Source organism: Fusarium proliferatum (assembly GCF_900067095.1).
Source record: "Fusarium proliferatum ET1 genome assembly, contig: FPRO_scaffold007, whole genome shotgun sequence".
NCBI classification, from domain to species: Eukaryota; Fungi; Ascomycota; class Sordariomycetes; order Hypocreales; family Nectriaceae; genus Fusarium; species Fusarium proliferatum.
In genome coordinates, this window is record NW_022194796.1 from 1129837 (window position 1) to 1150260 (window position 20424).

Below are 20424 nucleotides of genomic sequence, written 5' to 3' on the forward strand. Positions count from 1 at the left end.
AGTTGAGTTAATTTTCAGATGACGATAAGTTGTAGTAGAGCATTGCGATCCGAGGTCGGCAATACATCACTCCAACTACAGCACAACGTAAAGCACCCACTCCAAGTGTGACCAAGACACCATTCCTCTGAAAAGTTAGCCACTGAGTTTCCGTCAGGTCAAAAGAGAAAAGAGAGAAAAAAAGAAGAAGAAGCCTAATGCAGTATTACTGCAGCTGCTACGAATGACCTTCAAGTTACCCTAAACCTCAAAGTATCATGATGATTTTCTCTTGCAAAACTTATATATATCGAGGCTCCATTTGACCACGTTCAATGTAAGCTTGAGCTACTAATTTACATCGATTATGTTCTTAGGCGAATACTTTGTATTCGACTAGGGTGTTAAGTCTTTGCTATTCAAATTCCACCTGGTCTTGCCGCCAACAGTGTGTTATTTCCCAATTTCAGGCCAAGCTGACATACCTAGGTAGACAACTAGTCACATCTCACTCTTCATCACCAATGCCGATCACCAATGTTTCGATCACTCATGTTATTCGTTTTATTGCATGAAAGCTAACATAAACGCCAACTCCAGTACCCAAACTCAAAGTATTGATTAGAACTCCCTCGGTCGCTGCTCACGTCCCAGGTTCAACTCTGCCTCGTCATCTTTGTCATTTGATTGCCACGGGGATGGTGATCGCAATGCAGGTGACATCTGGCCAAGTCCGGCCTGGTTCGACGGCGGTTGGTATCCTGGCGGAGGATCGGATGGGTAACCCATGTGTTGCGGAGGAGGTTCCCGCCATGGCGGTGCGCTGTATTGCTGAGGGCCTGCCAGACCAGGGCCACGGGGTCCAAGACGGCGCTTGTCCATGTATCGACGACCATAGATCAAGATGAGGCTGCTTATGCATATGAAAATGATGAGAAGAGCGAGGAGCATGCCAAATTTTCTGTTCAGAGCAAAGGTGAAGCCGCTGATGATGGTTAGTGATGAGCAACCGATGTGTGCATGTAATAACTTACAGGAAGGCGTTCAAAGTGCCTAAGAATAGAATGATACGGCCAACCCAGAGATGAAACTTGCCGTACTTAGTCGGGGCCTGAGTTCTCCTGTACTGAGTATGGTGCATTACTCCTAATCCAAACTGTCCGAGCAATAAGCCAGTGACGACGAATCCAATAATTTGGTGAGGGTCGTCAAAACTTCGAGACTATAACATTCGTCAGTGACAGGCCTCAGAATAACCGGGATGGACTTACTCTTTGGTAATAGAAACTGTTCGCGACACCAATACCGAAACCTGCAAAGACACCCAGAGTCGCAATGGACTGGTTCAGAGCATGCCACTTGACCCAGCCTCCAGACCTCAGCAGAACAACGCCAATTGGCATGAGGAATATGATTGACAAGACCATAAAAACTCCGTGAAGCGGTGATGCCCAGTTTGGCTTGGCCTTCGTCGCGTAGATAAGCTCGGATCCAACATCTTTTGTTGAATCGCTAAGAGATGGCAGCTCGGATTCCCCGTGTGTTCGTTTGATGTCGAGCGAGAAACTGCCATATCCTGCATGATATTTCAAAGGTGCGTCCGTATCGTCACTGTAGTAGTCCTCCTTTGGCCCAAAAGCGAATACGGCCTTGCTGTTGTGATCGTAAACATCGAGGTATCCCTTCTGTCCGCCATGCGATGGCCAACTGCGACACCCACTCTTGCAGCGAATTGTGGCCACCATGTGATCGTCAATAATTCCTGTGGTATTAAGAACTTCGTAATCCATCTCATCCCAATAATAAGGCTCGTAATGGCCGTAGGCGAGTCGCGGGGAGAATGTAACATTGTTGGTGGTCCGGCTCTTGTATACCATGAGGAATAGAGCTCCGGGCATATCCTCGCTTCCAAGACCAACAGCGCCCCAGGATCGATTCTTCTTAACGCGGAGACTGAAGTAGACTTCGGTGTTGGTGTTCTCGCCAATGTCAATCGCAAACGCTACGTCTCCGTCTGGGGAAACGAAGGTGGATTGACCACCTTCATCTTTGGCAAAAGCGACTGGAAAAAGGGCTGCCGAAGAATGCTTGTCAGCAGCAGTAAGAAAAAGATAAAAGACCTCGTCTTTTAGAAGAGAGGGCAAACTTACCTGCTGTCGCAGCCAGGGCATGCCCGAGCTTGCGAAGCAACATTGTATGGGTCTGGGTGTGGGGGAGATATAAGATGATGGAAAGAGAAAACAAAAGAAGGCGAAGAGAGAGGAAGAAAGAAAAGGGAAAAAAAGAAAGAAAGAAAGAAAGCCAGAGATGCCAGAGGAAATCACAAATTGGATGCTTAATTGAACATTTGCTAAGGCTGGTAGGAAGATCAGGGAGACAAAGCCGGAAAAGGAGGCGCGCCACTAAGATGAGGTGTAGGTAGATTTGTAGAGGGGACGGCAAATGATGGAAGTGTGATGTTTATGTCCGCTGGGCTGCCAATAGATAGATGAAGAGTGGATGTGAAATTGCAGGCTCAATCAGGAAAGTTAAGATTCCATTTTGTCTACCTACTTAGGCTGTACAGTAGTCGACATAGGTCTGGCCAAGATATTTACTCAACTACGTGCGTCACAAGCAAAAGCCCAAGTGATTCAGATTCGGCATTCCGACTATGAAAAGGGGCTCTTTGAGACTTTGACGAGGGCTCTGGCATGTCTTGTCTTGGTTCTGTGCAATGCATTATCACGAATCGTGTAGCCTTTCCTCGGATCATGCCCGTTTTGGCACATAGGCAAGTGAAGAACCTCCCGACTCGTATTCTGGGGTATCCATTACATCTTTCTTTGTTTTTGCGGGCCAAGTAAACAAAATGAGGCATCTGACCATTGGGGTTTAGGGGAGGAAAGAAAAGTTAGGACTTTGACCCAAAGCGATAAAAGTGCTTAGGTAAATCTAGCCTAATCTTAGGGCGCTCTTTGCCGAGTTTATTTTTGACACCCTCTAATAAGTCTGGTGTTTTTTTGCTCCCTAAGGGGGGTCCAAAGGATGTAATAGAGTTTGCTTAGGGGATGACTGCGCTAGCCAGGAACATAATCCCTGGATCTTCCCGCTAGCAGCCAAGGTACTTTTAGGCTACCAATCAACAGCTAGCCTTTACATACCGTTTTGCAGTCTTCATCAACAACATAACAACATCATGTCAAAACAACCACGATATGATGACCTCGGCCGAACGGAATTATTCCAAGGTACATATGCCAAAAATTACATTCACGATCCGGGGTTAGACATCTTTTGGGGATTTGAAGGAACTCCTGACATTACAGGAACAGGCAGATGGGGGTTCTCAGTACTGAAGGACGGTACTACTGGAATGGCAACCGGTACCACCAAGCGAATCACACTGATAGTCGATTAGCCCGTCCGACTGTGACTGTTGGATCGCAGTGCGTGAATGTAAGTCATATTAATCTGTAGATAGTTCGGGGGATTTACTGGAAGATGTCTGTGTACATGACTCTTAGTACGGCCTTCGTTTGCGGGAATTCAACTGTGCGATCCTCGTAAACCATTCAGAGATATCTGGGCGTCCATTGCCTCTCCAACGTTAACCCAGTCCAACTGTGCCATTCAATTAGATACAATTTTTTAAGATTTATTCGCCACTTACAAGAACGACATTCGGTCGCCTGCCCCAGCTGCTCTCGCAAAGGTCTACCTGTTTTTGGATAGAATACTCTGAATTCGTCTTCTCTGCATCGGCCTGATTTGGGACGACGACACCCATGATGTCGTAGTTCAACATATGGTTCATAATCCCCATGAGTACGGTTGGATCCCCCTTCTCCGGGCGGTCAACCTTGCAGGTTGGAAACGAGGAGTCGGTTTCACCAAATGGAGTCTCCCAGAAATAGTGGAACTCATCAAGTATGTAGTCAACTTTGCTCACATCCATGTTGAAATCTATAACAGCCAGTAAGCTCAAGAAACGAATCAACAGAACAAGGCATACCCATGAATACAATAAGCCGAGTTCCATCATCAAGTAGCTCTTGCAGAGTTGGCCACTCGTCTCGAGAAACCCTCTTCTTGGGACGAAAGACAAGGTCTTTTAACCCTGCACAACTGAAAGCTTCGTCGAACTTTTCAATCGGTAGGTCATCGACGTTCGTCAGTAGTATCGTCACAACCTCATCTGGGTTCTTCCCGACCCATTCTGATATCTCTTCTAGATAGTTATGCAATGGTCCAGCGTCCAGTTGCCAGCAGTGAGTGTGGCACATCTGTATATTGCCATCCTTGTCTTGTGTCTGAGCCTGCAAGAACCGTACGCCTAAATTGAGTTGTTCTGAGACTGAGATGTATTGGTTGTTAATTGGAAGCTCTCCAACAAAAGCGCTGTTGTGTGTCCCAATGAAAGTGATGTCAGAATATTTTCGCCCGCAGAGTTCATCATGACCATTGCACGCTGCTAAAGCTGCCGTAGCAAACGCTAATATCAATGAAAATCGCATGGCCAAAAAACCAGAAAGGCAGTGTCTGGGGAGACTGCGAGTGAAAGCAGAGCCCTCAGAGAAAGCTTAAGGCTAGGTACTTATGTATATAAAACAATATCCCCACACTCGTACTGACTGACTGCCAGCATGTTGCTTCAAGCCTTCGCAGCCACAAATTATAACAGTAATTCTACCACAAGTTGAATAATACGATCAATAGCTCGACGATTTTAACGTCTGTTTTCGGCACGTTCTTTATGCATCTACTCGTTGTGAGGGCTGGTAGAATGCAACGATGAGATGGCTGGCTCAGAACCCCAGTCGCATAGCTCTCGCCAGGCACACAGCGTTCCTTTGGAGAGCAATGCAAAGAGTAGATGCTCGGTTGGCAATAGCATCTAAGTATATGAAAGATAGGAAGTGATAATTTGATGTTTACTCAAGCCTCACGAGAGATGACTACATTTTGACACCGAAACGGGGATCAACGTCCAAGCCAGACTCTCAATTATTTATAGCGGTTATTGTGTGGAGGTAAGCATATAACAAAGGCATTCAAGATTTATTCTGCTATTCCGTACTAGGTATGTCAGCGAAAGTGCTTGTATGAGTAACTGAAGCTGAAGAGTCGTGGACGCAATGACAAAGAAATGGCTTCGGCTTGTAAGACTCTAGACCCACTCTGACGCACTGGAGCTCGAAACACCAACTAACAATTGCCAGCGCGAGCCTTTGCAAGCTTCCTTACTACGGTACAATCTGGCCACATCAAATAACAACCTACTAACTCGGGTATTCTCAACTTGGTTGATGCCAGAAATTTTCTTGCTCTTTAACGCATTCGCATATAATTCCGAAACTCACTAAACATCTTCCAATGATCCGCTGCCCGCCATGTCTGGCTATTTGTCCATGCTAGGCTGGGCCTTTCTCCCAAATGTATGAGATTCTTTCTCGGAGAATTTGCTTGACCTGCTAACCGCTTCGTAGCTTGCAACAGGATGGCTCCAGTCCATCTATTACGGCTTTACCATTCGCGCCGGCGATCCAAAGCCTGCCCCTGGCTCTGCCCGCTATAATTCGCATCGACGCACCATACATATTCTCGTTGTCGCTGCCTACCTCTGCTACACAATCTTCGAAGCGGACTATGAACAGCGCCGCATATCCTCATACTATGCAGATCTCGGAGTGCCACTCGATGCTGCCGATCGCGAGATCAAGACGCGCTTCCGTCGCTTGGCTGCTATGCACCACCCAGACAAAGCAGGCAAGGACGCTGGCGATTCTGCAGCCTTTTTCATGCACCTCAAGGTTGCTAGTGATACGCTACAAGATACCGCGAAAAGATTTGCATATGAACGCTTCGGACCTGAGATTGCGCGGTGGCAGAAATGCGTTACTATCAGAGATTATGTTACCCGTGGTGTTGTCTCCGGCATCCTGCCTCACTACGTTGTGGCTGCCGCATCAATTTACATTCTGGGCTTATTTGGCTACATGGAGTTTGGCAAATACTATCGGTGGCTAGTCCTGATCGCCCTTTGCGTATTCGAGCTCCATGCCGTAACACGTCCCGACTTCCCACCTTTTGTCAGTGCCATCAACGCCGTCCTCCTCCGATTTACATCTTCGCCACCATATCTACCTTTCCAGATCATCTCTCTCGCCCGGAGACTCACGATCACTTTCTATATTGCTCTCAACCAGATAGGACCTCTCATTGCATTCATGATCACGGGGCCAGAAAAGTCTGAGGAGGACGACGAAAAGGCTCTAAGACAAAGCCTACATCGCCTTGAAATGCTGACAAAGCAACTTGACGGAGATGCTGTAAGACTATTGGATATGGAAATGGCTCCCTTTAAGGGTGACAATGATGCAACGTCCAATCTACAGGGCAAGATGAGGGAGTGGCTTGTACAGAATACTATTAGAGCTGACCCTATGGTTAGAGATGCCATGGGAATGTCACTGAGGAAGAGGAGAGTTGATGCACCGGCAGGTGCGAAAGGTAACAGATAGACAAGCGTTATCAATATCTATTGTAACTTTAAATAAGCACTAGTTAATGTATGCTCTATGCAGACAACTTTATGGACAGCATGAAATACAAAGCACTGCCAAACCCCGTTGTAAATGACATCAGAAATGCAAGTTATACCCAAGACCACTCTTTGACTCCAGGTCGTTAGTATGTGTGTGTTGTAACAAAGGTTGTGCGGTGTCTATTATGCTTGCAGGGCCGCATTTAATTGAAAGTCGAGGACTCAAAGTCGTGAGGCACCTCTTGTCTCGATGGGAATGAGACAAATGCCAATAAAAGCAGACAAAATAAGGACCGCAGACATGATAATAGGTGTAGTAGCACCATCGCCAGGAACGGTAGCGGCAATGATGGGTGCCATGAGGCCAGTAATGCGGTTCAGGAAGCTGGCCACGCCGGTGCCAGCGCCTCGAACAGGAGCAGGGAATATTTCAGGCGTAAAGGCGTACAGAACACCGTACATGATGTTTTGGGCGAAAGCCTCGACACAAGACATTAGTAGTTGGGCAGTTGATGTAGTGCCGTAGAAGACAAAGAGGAAAAGGAACACCGCGGAGAGGAGGGTGGAACTAGCAAGCGTTCCTCGACGACCGAGGAATGGGGACGGGTGATCAACGAGGTATGCAGCGAGAAGAGACCCAGGGACGCCCATGACAGATGCGATGGCGTAGTTGCGGTATGTGTCTGATGAGATGGTATCTGTTTCGGACTGCATGTTATCCGATGCTTCGTTATGTGCACGAGCAAAGTATTGAGGAAGGAAAGCATTGAAAAGAGGATATCCCATGCCGATCGTAGCCCAGCAGAACCAGATCAAAGAAGTTGCCATGCCAAGGGTCTTGTTCTGGAATAGAGGTCGCAGGCGCTCTCCAGAAAATGACTGGAACTTCTCACGGAGGAAACCAATAGTCGATGGAGCAGGAATCTTCTTCTCTGCAACATGAGCTAGATCTTCGCCATCCTCGCAAGCAACCAAGTCGAGAAGCTCTGAAGTAAGCCACGTCTTGGTACCATTACGGTATGCCAGACCATGAATGACAGCCACTGCTTCATGTTGGCGACCCTTGTTAAGAAGGAACTTGGGTGACTCGAAGAGATGAAAGACGAAGAATCGGACAACAAACATGGCGAAAGTAACAATGCCGATGGTGACAATGAAGTATCGCCAACCCTGTTCAACTGGCCAGTTGCCGATAAAGTACCATGCAATCAGAGATGAGACAAGTTGTCCAAAGGGCCACCAGACGGACAGCAGAGTGAGCAAAGCGCTGGAAGCATCAGGGAGGAATTCCAGGAAGAGAGCACCATCAACAGGAAGATTGCCGCCGACGCCGAAACCAAGGGCACTGAAGAAGAAGCAAACACTGCCCCAGCTTTGGGCATAAGCGGACATGATGCCAAAGACACTGGTAATAAGCAAGGTAGTGTTGAAGGCAATGCGACGACCAAGGAAATCGGACCCAATTCCCCAGAAAAAACTCCCAATCGATAGACCGACGAACAGGGCGCTGGTTGTGTATCGAACCGTCTTTTCATCGACACCGAATTCGCCTGATAGAGATGGCAGACAGAGTGACACTCCCTGCATCCAAAGGTTGTCGGCGAACCATCCACATCCACAGAGAACGAATAACTGCCAGTTATAACTGCCCATACCGATATCTCCAATTGCCTTATTCATGAGCTTTGATTTGACTGAAACCCCGTTAGCTCATAAATGCACCAGTCTTAAATGTAGCACTCACTCTCATATGTCGTCCATTGACCTCGTCGCCCTTCTCTCATTTCTTTGCGTAGGCCATCTACCGTATACTCAGCAGCATCACCTTCAAGCATGCCCTCGCGTTCTTCTTTCATCTCCAAATCGTCCATCTCGCCCTCCTCCCGCGTTTCCCCATGGCCGGCGCCCTTCGCTTTAGCCGCTTGGCTGTAAAGATGAGCTTCCTCTAGTGGCACTAACACGCCGATATAGTCATCCACTGACTCGACGTATCCAGAGCCGAGACGCCATGAAATGCGCATTTCAGAAGCTGGTGTTTGCAATAACAAGATGATTATAACTTTAATAGCACAAACATCAAACAAAAATAGGATATTTTCAGATAGACGTGATGCTGCCGCTCACACACGAGAGACAAATTGGATTTGAAAGATTAGATAAACCCGTGGCTTGATGGCTGATGAAAAGAGCTTGAACGGGAAGGATTATAATGGTTTGTTGTTGAGCTGCGTCACTGAGCGGAAGAGCCGATCGTGAGTTCCGGTAGCTTTGTTAGGAGCAGAAACCTGTAAAAGAAAACCCTCGGGCAAAACAAATAAAACAAAGAGTGACCAGAGTGATGATAATGTAAAAATCAACAAAGGAAAACGAGGAATTCAATTGTACAGTTGATGAGAGGGTGAAACAAGGCACAGACTTGGAGATGAGAGGACAAGTCAGTAGGTAGTTAAGGTGGATAGAACCAGCAAATAATATTGGATGTTAAGCCCGAAATAGGAGGCCGTAGGTCCGATTTTTGCTGGGTCCAGGGGCTTGGGAGGCGCTAAAGCTGGGCATCCATCAGCATCATCACCCATCCATCTCCCGTTCTATGGGGGCTTGGCATCAGGACTTGTGTTACCGCCATGATCTTGTATAGCACTCGTAATGTTCCTGATAATAAGGCATTTCTAGAAAACATGGCATTGCGTCTTCCCCCAAGATCACTAATACTGAAGCAGCAACCCAGCAAGTCTCTCTATCTAGGTTCTTTAACTTCTGATAAGGACTGCAATGCAGCTGAATCCTCAAAGCGACCAGTGTTGAAAGAAAGTCTGGATACGGAGTACAGTGGCTGGCTACTAATCACCATTGCCAGGTAGCCAGGCCGCAGCCGACATTGCCATGCTGTAACTTAGAGTTGCTGATCAACTTCATGATACTTGGTTGAAGCGTGAGTGAGCGGGGCGCAGTCATTTACTATTCGAGTTCCAGACCTGATATTTTCTCCTAATCACAGCCGTGGAATTGTTCCAGACTCTTAATATTTAACTGGAATGAGAACTTTGATAGGCGAATGTTGACTGCTAAACTTTGGATTGCAATAAGTTTCTTATCGAGGACAAGCTAGCTCGTCGGGAATAAGGCTTGCGCGTCGATCCGCCCCTTTCGAGATTTGAAACCAAGGACGAGCATGGGGTTTGTTGGTAATGTTAAGCTATCCGTCTAGTCCGTATAGACACAAGAACTCCCGTCTCCAGAAACCATCCGCTCATTAAGCCTATCTACCAGCCGGATTCGAATCTCGAGCTAGCTACAACCCTGCCATGGACTGCATACAAGTTCTAAAAGCGCACAGTTCTCATTCATTAGCGTCGGATGCTCTCCTGAGAGTATTCCCTGTAAGTTAATGGAAGGCTGACGGAGATCTCCTCAACCTCCGAGTGACAAAGCCAAGCGGTGCGAGTTGGACATTGGAAAACTGCGTAGTGCAGTAGTTGGTAAAGCTGCGCTGCCCCATATGATTGCGATAGTCCGAACGGCTGAGCGATAACCCGGTGTGACATACATATTTCCATCTTACAAATAACGTGTTCCCAGTAAGTCATTTCTTGAAGTTTTGCTTGTTCACATCGTCGTATAGGCTCTGTTTCAGATCGGCAAGACTCTTGCTGCAGATAAACCCCCCATGACCCCATGGCTTTACCTTGATAAAGCAGGACCGTTGCCATCAATGTGAATCTTGATTTTGATATATTCCAGTAAAGCTTATCTGCTGCATAACGAGACCAAGTCTTTCGCTATGCTAGATGTTGTAATTAACTTGAGTTACCTTGTTTGCATGGTATTTGTCATCATAGGTCCGATGCGATTATACATTGACCATTCTGGATTTCATGTCCGCTCTATGAGCCTTGATTATATTACTATTCCTCTCGTTACTTTGCTGAAATCTATCATTCTGACATAGAGCCAGAAGGTGATCCCATGCACAAATCACCGATTGGGCCCCACGGGCGTGATGACCGCGACTCCAAAAACTCCATGTGTGGTATACGTAGTGCTAACACAAGCCCTACTCCAGTGCGAAAAGACGTTAGAAAGAAAATTCGATAAGAAAATGCCGGATACGCCGCTCTAGTCCTCTTCCTCACTGGTGGTCTCAATGTTCGCCTTCGGTGACTTCTTTCGCTCTTTCTTAGCCTTGGCAGCTGGAATCAGAGCAGTTTCAGGCTCGTCTGCAACGTCACCCTCAACTACGAGACCCTTGGCGCGAAGAACAGCATTGATCTGTGGAACAGCCTTAAGGAAAGCATTGTACTGCTCGATGGAAAGCGAAATACCCTACTCAACTAATCAGTGAGATGTCCAAGGTGAATGAAACCTCCAGAAATACCTTCTTGCCAGGCAAAGACTTGCCATCCTTATCATAGAATTCGCGAATATTGACAAAGGTTTTCTTGCTGAAGTCTGATACACCAACACGGCGCTTGTTTGAGAGCTGAACACGTCCTATTAGCGCACGAGCCCAACGGTAGATGCTTCGAACTCGCGTACCTCCCAGAATGGATTTCCATCATCATCTTTACCGTCCGACTCAACTGATGTTCCACTCTTGACTCTTTTAGAAACAGTCTCGGGCTCACTGTCAGAATCGGCAGCGCGCTTTTTGGCAGCAGATGTGCGGGCCATTTTGAGAATCGTAAAAGTCTTTTCAAAAGTTGGACACTCTAATACTGTTTCGTTCAGAAGATGTTGAGATGTCTGTCACTTGGCTTGAAAGTTGAGCTTGAACTAGACCTGCCTCCTAGCCTGGAGGAGACGCGATTGGTAGCTACGCGCGATGTGACACCAATGCACGTGATATATCAAGATTGGATCCACTCGGCAAACCACCTCAGGTACGTATTGGATCTTATCATGCGGTCGTAAACTTTCCGGCACGATACCTTGGGCTTGCATGTTTAGGTAGGTTCAGGATTATCCTCTCTCGTCACCTCAGATATTCACTCAAGTTTTCACCATCTTACATCAAGTAAATTAAAGATCGACTGATCACGTCAAGGCGTCCTAGGGTACATAAACCTGGCAAGGGTAATCAAACGAAACAAGACATTACACAAGAAAGATTGGACGCCGTAACTCTGCAGTGGAGATAAATCAGGGGCAGCATTAGACTTTGTTGCCGTTTTTAGTGCACGATGGCAGTTGAAGTCCACTATTTTGTGACACGGACCGCACCAGCATGAACTTGTTACTTCGATCTTGGGTGATAGAAAGATTCGAACAAATTTAGGATGAAATTGGCATGCCCTCTCACAGCGTATTTTATCAAGCTTTCTCTTCAGTTCTTGGTCGCAGCCCTACCCTTGGGTTTAGGGGCCATGACCCCTGAAGACTTGAAGACAAGCAATTCCAATGCTCGGCAATTTGAGGCTAAAAAAGCCCACCTGGCACCTCAGACACGCGACACCAGCTATTGCGCCTGCTGTAATTCGACCACATCCATTACCCCCAGCGTTCCAGACAAATTCCAAACCTTGCATGATTCCTTCATTTCATTCCCTACATTTACCTAGTCTACTGCTTTACTCCTCTTGCTCTCGGTTTCACTTTTCTTCACGTTTCTCATCCAACTCTCTATTTCCATTGGCTATGCTTACGGGAGCTCACCTGGGTTCCAGTGTCTCCTTCTTTCGTTAGGAGAGCCTCAACATCTGGATTGCGTACCGAAACGACCCTAGACAGCTTTCCATTCCCCATGAGTCCAACCGCATTCCCCAACCAAAATGCGCCTCAGCCAGGTGCTTCCTTTACGAACCCGTCAAAGCCGAAGGTTATAGCACTCAATGGATCGCCATTGCCTACACTTTCACAGACACAAGACGACGACAAGCCGCTGTTAACAGATAAGCAATCAGATGCAAATGATCTTGCTAACAAGATGACTGCAACAAACGACGCAATGACCTCTGACAACCCCATTACGAATTCCACGAGAACCGAAACGAGCAATACAAGAACTGCAACTGAAGATGGCACTCCAATTGCAAAAGTCATCCACTTCTTTGCCACAGCGACTTCAGAGTCACTTGCCGGCGTCGCAGTTGGGTTTGCTGCTTTCACATACTTCACTATGGGACGCTTAGGTCTCGTTTTAATCGGCGCCTTGGGCGGAGTTGCCGGATTCATTTCGTGGGAAGCGCGTAACCCAGAGCTCGCCAAAGCTGTGCGACGAGAGCGAGGGATCGACGTTATAGATAGGCTTCTGGAGGCCAAAAACAACCAGACAGGAGAGAAGCGCGAAGACAGCAGCGATGATGAAGAGCCGGCTCTGAAAAATTTCGACGAGTTCCGACCAGAGACCCGTGAGGCACTTGGGGGCCTTGTCGATGCTATTGTCAGGGACTATGTTAAGTGGTGGTACAGTCCGATTGTTCCGACTGACCACTCGTTTCCTTTGGCGTGTCGCAAGACGCTCACATCTTACCTTCTCTCCGTTTCTAGCCACCTGAGCCGAAAGCGGCCTGCGGATGCCTTTCTCGATCTTCTTACCAACTCATCTTCCATTATCATCGTGTTCATGTCCGAGCTCGCATCCGCTTTCTCTGAGCTTCCTCCAGATAGTAGTATGACTGCCGCCGACGCCGTTTACAACTACCTGGCATCCAACCCCGACTGCCATTTGGCCAATCTCTTGAATCAACGTCAGCAAGCGTCAAAATTCAAAATGGTGGCCGAGGACCTTCTTGGTTTCCTGGACCGAAACGCGTACAACTGCGACCCTGCCCGGGTTTTCTTACGTGAGATCCTCGCGAACTCGGTTCTTGAAAAGACACTTCATACCTGCAGTCAAGCAGATTGGATTAATGGATGGATCGTGTATTTGCTAGAAGCTGGCGAACCAAACCTAAATCAGGCTATTGATGTTGGCATGCAGCGAGCCCCGGAATCGAGCGTGGTGGCAACCAACGCCTTCGCGGATTTGGATGGAAATGTCGGAAACGTTGGGATCGCAAAGCCAGGGCGAAGTTCTTTGGAGACAGAAAGGGCTCGGCGCAAGGAACCTCTTGGCCACAAGAAGAAGCTGAGCAAGGCGGAGGAAGAGATGGATGAAGCCATGCAAGAGATGAAACGCATGAACGACATGATTGCGGAAGAAGAAGCACGACGAAAACACGCGTCGGTAGTTTCTTTCCATCATTCACCAAAGGATTTAAACATGGCTGAAAAAAGGTTGTCTGGTGCGCCAGATCTCTCAGCTGCTACGAAACATGATGTGCCTCTCCCATTGGCGACATCAACGGAAGGGTTCTCAAAGAGTGACATCGTCCAAACTCCTGTCACACCTCGATCACCGATGGATTCCTCCAGCCCTGAGTCGTCCCCTCGTCAATCTGACGGAACTCGCTTCACTAGCTTCGATCAAATTGTACCACGAGGACAAGTAGCAGATGAAGGAGAAGAGGATGCCCCTAAGAAAGCTCCTCTGACCCTTCACAATGCCACAATAACTCTCCACGATGATACCCCTGGCGAGCCAAACAGAATTCGCAGCAAACCTAACTGGGACTACTGGGTGCAGGTTGAGCCGTCAGCGACTGCGTATCCTGGATGGATGATCGTACGAAGATACGCAGATTTTGAAACCCTGCATGAAATCCTTAGACGAATTGCCAACATTTCTGGTGCAACTGCTTTCACCGAGCTTCATAAAGACTTGCCGGACTGGAAGCTTCACACTCGTGAATCTCTGCGCGGTGAACTGGAAAGATACCTTCGAGATGCTTGTTGGTACCAGAGCTTAGCTGAAAGCGAAGGCATGAAGCGATTCCTCGAAAAGTCAAAGGGGCATACCCACAGCGAATCTAAAGCAGGCTTTGGATGGGAAACCATGGGTAAGGGTATGTTAGACGCCCTAACATCAGGGCCCAAGGGTGCCATGGAGGGTGGCAAGAGTCTCGTGGGTGGTGTCACTGGAGTTTTTGGAAGTACATTTTCTGGTCTTAGCAGGAAATCTACCCAGTCAGTAGATCTAACTGCTAACTCTAGCCGGCTGTCGATCTCGACACCTCCCAGCCAGCTAAGCGGTGTAAGATCTCCCGTCCGCTCTGCGAGAGATAGCATGGATAGCCAACGCTCGTCTATTGTATCATTGCAGCCAGGGAAAATGCCACCCATGGAGCGTCGTCCTAGTTATCAGTCACAAAGTGAGTCGGATGCGGACATTCGTACCAGCCGTTCGGAATGTAAAGAGTCTGCTTCAGCATCGGCAAGTGCTCTTCCTAGTCGGGAGCATAGCCGTGCACCTAGCCTTGCTCAGCTGCGATCCCCATCAGCTGTTAGCCTCGACTTTACAAAGCTCCCGCCTCCTCCCGATCAGATCCCGGACGACTATGGTTTGCCTGAAGCCAATATTGATAGCCAGAGTGCAAAGGGACAGCAGGACCGCAAGGCCCCCCCGCAAATCCCAACACCTCCCCCTTCAGTGACTGACGGCAAGAGGGCGTCATTGAAGCCTGGTAAACAGTATACCCCTCTGTCAGAGCCCGAGACTCGTGTTGCAGTTGAGCTCCTGTTCGCTGTCATCAACGAGATGTACACCCTGTCATCGGCCTGGAATATTCGACGTACTCTGTTAGCGGCTGCAAAATCCTTCCTCCTGCGTCCTGGCAACCCATCTCTCTTGACTGTACAGTCACTGATTCAGAAATCCGTTATTGATGCCAATACATCGGATTCAGGCATCGCGGAACAGCTTCGCAAGATACGAGAAAATATGATGCCAACAGAGCACGAGCTCGCGGGCTGGCCAGCTGAGCTTACAGCCGATGAGAAGGAGAAGCTCCGCGTCAAAGCCCGCCGACTGCTAATCCAGAGTGGTCTTCCAGCTGCCCTGATGGGTGTCATGGGCCAGGCGGCGACTGGCGAAGCACTTGGCCGAGTCTTTGACTGTCTGCAGATTGAGGAGGTGGCAAGAGGGCTCCTCTTTGGCCTGATCTTACAGGTTGTTCGAATTGTGACGCATTAGAGCGTTGGTACGAGTAATATTTAATGTGATGGGACAACATGAATGGTGTTCGGTGCATTCGGGGGCTGGCTCATCTCACGAAGTGCACGGTGGAGTATACGAATTTGGAAGGGACAGCAACTGGCAACGGAATGGAGCAAAGGAATTGATGGTACTCTTCGTTATTGCACAAGGGGCGAGCATCTTGTAATGATAGATACGCAGACGAGAAAGGCCTAGATGGTCTCCGTCGTTATTAATATGGAACACCCACAGACACGTTAAACTGACTCGAGCCAAGTGCCATCGCACCTGAACGCCAAGAGACTGCAACATGCGTTTCGGTCCAAGCCCCCATTCTACCGTCGTTGAAGTATCCGCGAAGAAAACTCAAAAAGGATCACTCCACGGATAATTCGACCTCCGTATAATCACAACATCGGGAGTGTCCACATTGCGAGCTTTACAAAGAATAGCCCTTGTTTCCGAATGATGCAGATCGTTTTCCGATCATGGTCCTTCACTAATTTCCGACTGGTCCTCTCCACTGCGTGCTCAATGGGGCAATGTTCGGCATATCGCAGATGAACTAGAGGCGTTGTAAACCATATCGTACGATAATTGTCGATGATTGACCGCTCACTTGGTTTGCACGTGGAGAGGGAAAAGAAGACCCGCAGGGAAACAGGGGTTTGGGATGAACGGTATACAGGGGCGGGCGTGGATGACAACAACAGGAATAGAGGCATAAACGATATGTTTGGCGGTAGCCGCGGGCTGCATCACCAAATTACAACATCTACGTACTTATTCGGCCTCGAGAAGCAGTTCCATAGGTCGCTATACGCTTTGGTAATTAATGTCTCGGTCAACTTCTAACATGAGTTAGATTCGAGAAACTGATTGCTTTTGCAGGATGCACGCATGGTTTGTTTGGGCCTCAGTCTGTCACATCTGGCCATCTAAACTATCACATATCATCTTGTTATAGCCGACGATCCTGCAGGCTCAATTTCTAAAACCTAAAGTTGCTTGGCAATTAAAGGCGTATGCATAGTACGTACCATGCATGTCTCCTTGCCATCTTGGTACGGACAACCCCAAAGGCTGCATAATACCCTTGTCTATGCCCACATCTCGCATTGTATCACAAGCCCACAAAGAATCACTTCAATACTACATGCCTCTTTGATCACATCGCGGGTTTCTTCCGTGGTGACGTTAAAGAGGAGAAGATAGGGAGTTACGTTGAAAGCGCCTTGGCAGAAAACATGCCAAGATAATATCATTATGAAGAAACTAAGAGTAGTACTATGGTAGGGCGATATATGCAACAAACTAACAGTGCATTAATACAATAAAGGAAGTGAACTCAGTTCAAGAAAGGAAATACTGTGATAAATGACAGAAGGCTCCAGCTTGCGCCGTATGATGATACATAATAAAACAAGGAATGCATGATATGCTGTTGCAGCCGTAAAATGTCATGAGTAGACGTAGCGCAAATATGCAAAAAAAAAAAAAAATGTAGAAAATGCCGTAGGGGTATCAAAGGATTGTTGTAAATGGTTTGGCCGTGAATCGTTGAAATGCGATACAGTTTTGGCAGGACTATGGTGACAAATATCAGAGATATGCTGAAACTCATCAAGGGCGATAGACAACATTCGTCAGTAGAGGCAGGTCATCTTCGGCCTGTTCGTTTTGTTTGGTGGATGAGGTTGGTGGAGATGCAAGAGGAGAAATGGCACGGCATTCAGAAAAGTCCCGTTTCTTCATTGCGTGTGCCTCTCCGGAAAGTCCGTTCAGTAGCTCGTGGCTTCTCTGACGGTGAAGTTCGATGCGTTTTGTTTCGATCAGGTTGTTTGGGGGCATAGGCTCATATACCGGCTGCTTGCCCATCTTGGTAATTTCATCCTCAACATCGGCTAACAGAGCATAAACATCGTCACCGGCATAGATGCGAATGCTCTCCACGTCAGAGCGATTGAGAGATCCGGTGCTGGTCACGCGTTCAGCGCTTTCTTTCGTAGCCTCTTCCTCGATCACAGGCTGTTCCAGGATCGTACTGGGTACTTGAGCCACAACACGTTGAGGAGAAGGTGAACTGGCAGTACGAGGTGAGATAGCGGTCTCTTTCGAAGGACTCCGAGGTGGGGTTGATATATTGCCAATGCCAGATGAGGATGGGCCACTCACTACGGGCTCACGTGTCATGCTTGGTCCGCCAAGAGGGAGACAAGCAGCTGCAGCAACGTGTTCAAGCAACTTCTGGCGAACACGAGTACGTCTGTTCTCAGCCTGCTCCAGCTTGTTCACCCAGTCGTCAATTGAGGCATCCAGCTCGGTAAGTGCCTCTTCCTGCTTCAGCATAGACTCGTTACTGAACTTGGCCACGCGAGGCGAACGCAGGTACTGGCAAATGCGGGAGTGGAGATTTTTGCGACCCGAGCGAAGGGCAGTGTAAGTACGGCGAAGGTACTCGGTCTTCTCATCCAAATGGCGAAGTTCCTTTGAGAGCGCCTCAACATCTTCGGCCCTCAGAACCTCGAAGCGTCCGACCTGTTCATAAGCTTGCTTCTGAAGCAACGCAAGTTCTGGCATTTCGATTTTCTCTAAAGCCTCCGAATGTTTCACACCAACTGGCAGGTTCTCAAAGGCCTTTTGTTCTGAAGTGATCCTACTCTTCGATTCTGTCCTCTGGATGATCGGTCCGTTATTGGTACGCTGATCACGCCTCTTCCTAGGACGACCTCTGTCCATCACGGAAGATTCTGAGCCACCTCTTCGATGTCCTGCCCGAATTGAATCAACGGGAGGGGTATAACGTCCATCAGAGAGTTGAGGGGATTCAGCTTGAGGCTCCATGAGTGGTGCAGACACTGGGATGGGAGTCGTTGAGCCTGTTGATGCGGACTTTGGTGTTGTAAGATCGGGCATGGAAGAGTTCGGTGTGAAAGAGGTGCAGCTTTGGGGAGATGACTCGCTGGTGCGGCCCCTTCGAAGAGGCTCGTTCTTTACAGGGAAGCAGTTCAACGACTGTTGGCGGCGGAGTAAGGGCGACTGTCCTCCTCGTCTAGGGATGACCAAAGGGGCCAGGTGTCTTGGTGAAGTTGGAGTTGCGCCTCTAGAGCCCGCCTCGGTCTCACCCTTCATCGAAGCCTGAGGGTCGGGGCCCTCGTCATCGCTCGATGCAAAAAGAAAAGTATCGGTAAGATGGTAGTTTCTGGACGAATTGCCAGGTGCGCTGATGGAGCGCTCGTGGAAAGGTGGGCGGCCAGGAATTGTTGCTATGAGGACATTAGTCTAGGATCCAACAACCTTTGCCAAGCGTGCTACTTACGAGAGTCCATTGAAAGCTCCTGAACGGTTGTCATAGGTCCAACTTCAGGCACACTGATCTTGCGTCGTCGAGCCAGGCTGTGTTGATTCAGCCGCTTCTTCAAGCCATTGAGTGTTGTCTGTTGGTTGTCTGTCTTATCACTTGCTGTAATTGAAGGTCCCATGGTTGCCTTGTCCGGGTCTACCGCTTTGCTGCTGTTGAGAACGGGCAATTTCCTCTCCTTTGGAAAAAGTTGATACTTCTTCGACGGATCAGGTTGTTGCATTCTCCAAGTAAATGGTTTCTCCTGTGAAGGTAATGGTGACAATTTCTGAAAAGGAAGCATATGTAAGCTTGGGTTAAATAAGAGGAAAGTGAAACACAGGAAGAACGTTCATACCGAATCGTTGGGTGATTGCGAAGACTGCTTGGTTATATAGGTGGTGTCGATATCGACGAGGCACTTGGCAATATGAGCCATTGCGTCGAAACAATGCTACTAGATCGGGCTGCCACAATGGGAAGTAGGAGGGTGTCAGAGATTAATTGCCACGGCGAGATGGCACTACCGTGGAGATGAGAGCAATAAGCTATAGCATGAAGCACAACAATACTGGTCCGGTTTAAGTGTTTCGGATTCCTGGGACAGATGGTATATAACAGTTCTAGCTGTGGAAGGGATCCCAGACATTGCTTTTGCGCCAAGCTGTGAGCTCTCCGGTTAGCTTTCTTCGTTTGTGGTTGGACATGCACTTAGCGGAGAGCAGCCTCAATCAACCCCTTGTTCTGGACAGTCCATGATGGGAAATCAGGCCCTGGGCCTGAATCCTGGTTAGAACTCATGGCCCCGCCTGCAGGATATGGTGTCACGCCCCCAGACACTAGAGACATCCAGAATAGTTGATATCAGCATGGGATAGGAGCACAAAGAGGTCTGGGGCACGCGGGACCAGGAGCTAAGATGAAGTTGACGAGCAGACGAAGGTCATGGTTCTTTGACGGATGGTCCATGCTCCCCGCAAGGCACAGGACGGCCTAAACTTTCTCAACCGGGCTCGGGGTGGGTTCGCAAAAAGGAATAGATCAACAGGGCCTGTCAGAAATCTGAATTTGTTTTTGTGGCTGCCCACGGTTTTTACTCGACGCCTCGTTCGGCGGTTTTGCTCTTTGGTTGCTCTCCATCACTTCCTGAACTCCCTAGAACTCCTTAGTCAACCCATGTCTCATACTGCCCCTGGACCCAACCTCGGCTACTACGTTAGCGGAACCGGGACAGGGGTGTCTTCTCCACCATGACGGGCAGAGATCAGACCCTAGACGTACTGTGACTAGTTGAGCCGGAGGGTCTTGGCACGCAGCTCCCAAAGCAAAGACGGAAACTTCCCATCAATCATCGTCCACGAGGAAATGAATAACTGTGGCTCGTGCGATTGTCTATCACGGTGATGCAGTTAAGACTAACAAATTCAACAAGCGAGAGGAAAAGAAAAGGAGGGAGAAAATTCCTGATGAATTTATCTCGTCACAAGGGAAAGACGAAAGCCCAAGGCACCAGTCCTTCCAAGTTGGGCAATGGCTTTTTACAAACAGAGACACTCCCGGTGGAAG

At 48.3% G+C, this 20424-nt stretch overlaps 7 protein-coding genes across 7 annotated transcripts; 2 read left to right on the top strand and 5 right to left on the bottom strand.

Moving 5' to 3' along the window:
- Nucleotides 1–600: 600 nt before the first annotated feature.
- Nucleotides 601–2172, bottom strand: FPRO_07831 (uncharacterized protein; the record flags this gene model as incomplete). Its single annotated transcript, XM_031234070.1, has 4 exons — nucleotides 601–964; nucleotides 1014–1201; nucleotides 1251–2053; nucleotides 2130–2172. 4 exons carry the CDS (start codon nucleotides 2170–2172, stop codon nucleotides 601–603), a joined length of 1398 nt encoding a protein of 465 aa, XP_031083844.1.
- Nucleotides 2173–3507: 1335 nt separating this feature from the next.
- FPRO_07830 (uncharacterized protein) lies at nucleotides 3508–4475 on the bottom strand (the record flags this gene model as incomplete). The annotated part of the gene is made up of 3 exons (XM_031234071.1): nucleotides 3508–3582; nucleotides 3632–3924; nucleotides 3974–4475. 3 exons carry the CDS (start codon nucleotides 4473–4475, stop codon nucleotides 3508–3510), a joined length of 870 nt encoding a protein of 289 aa, XP_031083845.1.
- Nucleotides 4476–5351: 876 nt separating this feature from the next.
- On the top strand, nucleotides 5352–6482 carry FPRO_07829 (uncharacterized protein; the record flags this gene model as incomplete). Its single annotated transcript, XM_031234073.1, has 2 exons — nucleotides 5352–5396; nucleotides 5448–6482. 2 exons carry the CDS (start codon nucleotides 5352–5354, stop codon nucleotides 6480–6482), a joined length of 1080 nt encoding a protein of 359 aa, XP_031083846.1.
- Nucleotides 6483–6727: 245 nt separating this feature from the next.
- FPRO_07828 (uncharacterized protein) lies at nucleotides 6728–8526 on the bottom strand (the record flags this gene model as incomplete). Its single annotated transcript, XM_031234074.1, has 2 exons — nucleotides 6728–8199; nucleotides 8250–8526. The coding sequence occupies 2 exons, from the start codon at nucleotides 8524–8526 to the stop codon at nucleotides 6728–6730; spliced, it is 1749 nt and encodes a 582-aa protein (XP_031083847.1).
- A 2095-nt stretch (nucleotides 8527–10621) lies between these two features.
- Nucleotides 10622–11176, bottom strand: FPRO_07827 (uncharacterized protein; the record flags this gene model as incomplete). The annotated part of the gene is made up of 3 exons (XM_031234075.1): nucleotides 10622–10828; nucleotides 10881–10985; nucleotides 11042–11176. 3 exons carry the CDS (start codon nucleotides 11174–11176, stop codon nucleotides 10622–10624), a joined length of 447 nt encoding a protein of 148 aa, XP_031083848.1.
- Nucleotides 11177–12245: 1069 nt separating this feature from the next.
- Nucleotides 12246–15515, top strand: FPRO_07826 (uncharacterized protein; the record flags this gene model as incomplete). Its single annotated transcript, XM_031234076.1, has 1 exon — nucleotides 12246–15515. The coding sequence occupies one exon, from the start codon at nucleotides 12246–12248 to the stop codon at nucleotides 15513–15515; it is 3270 nt and encodes a 1089-aa protein (XP_031083849.1).
- A 1626-nt stretch (nucleotides 15516–17141) lies between these two features.
- On the bottom strand, nucleotides 17142–19297 carry FPRO_07825 (uncharacterized protein; the record flags this gene model as incomplete). The annotated part of the gene is made up of 3 exons (XM_031234077.1): nucleotides 17142–18784; nucleotides 18838–19147; nucleotides 19217–19297. 3 exons carry the CDS (start codon nucleotides 19295–19297, stop codon nucleotides 17142–17144), a joined length of 2034 nt encoding a protein of 677 aa, XP_031083850.1.
- Nucleotides 19298–20424: the final 1127 nt, after the last annotated feature.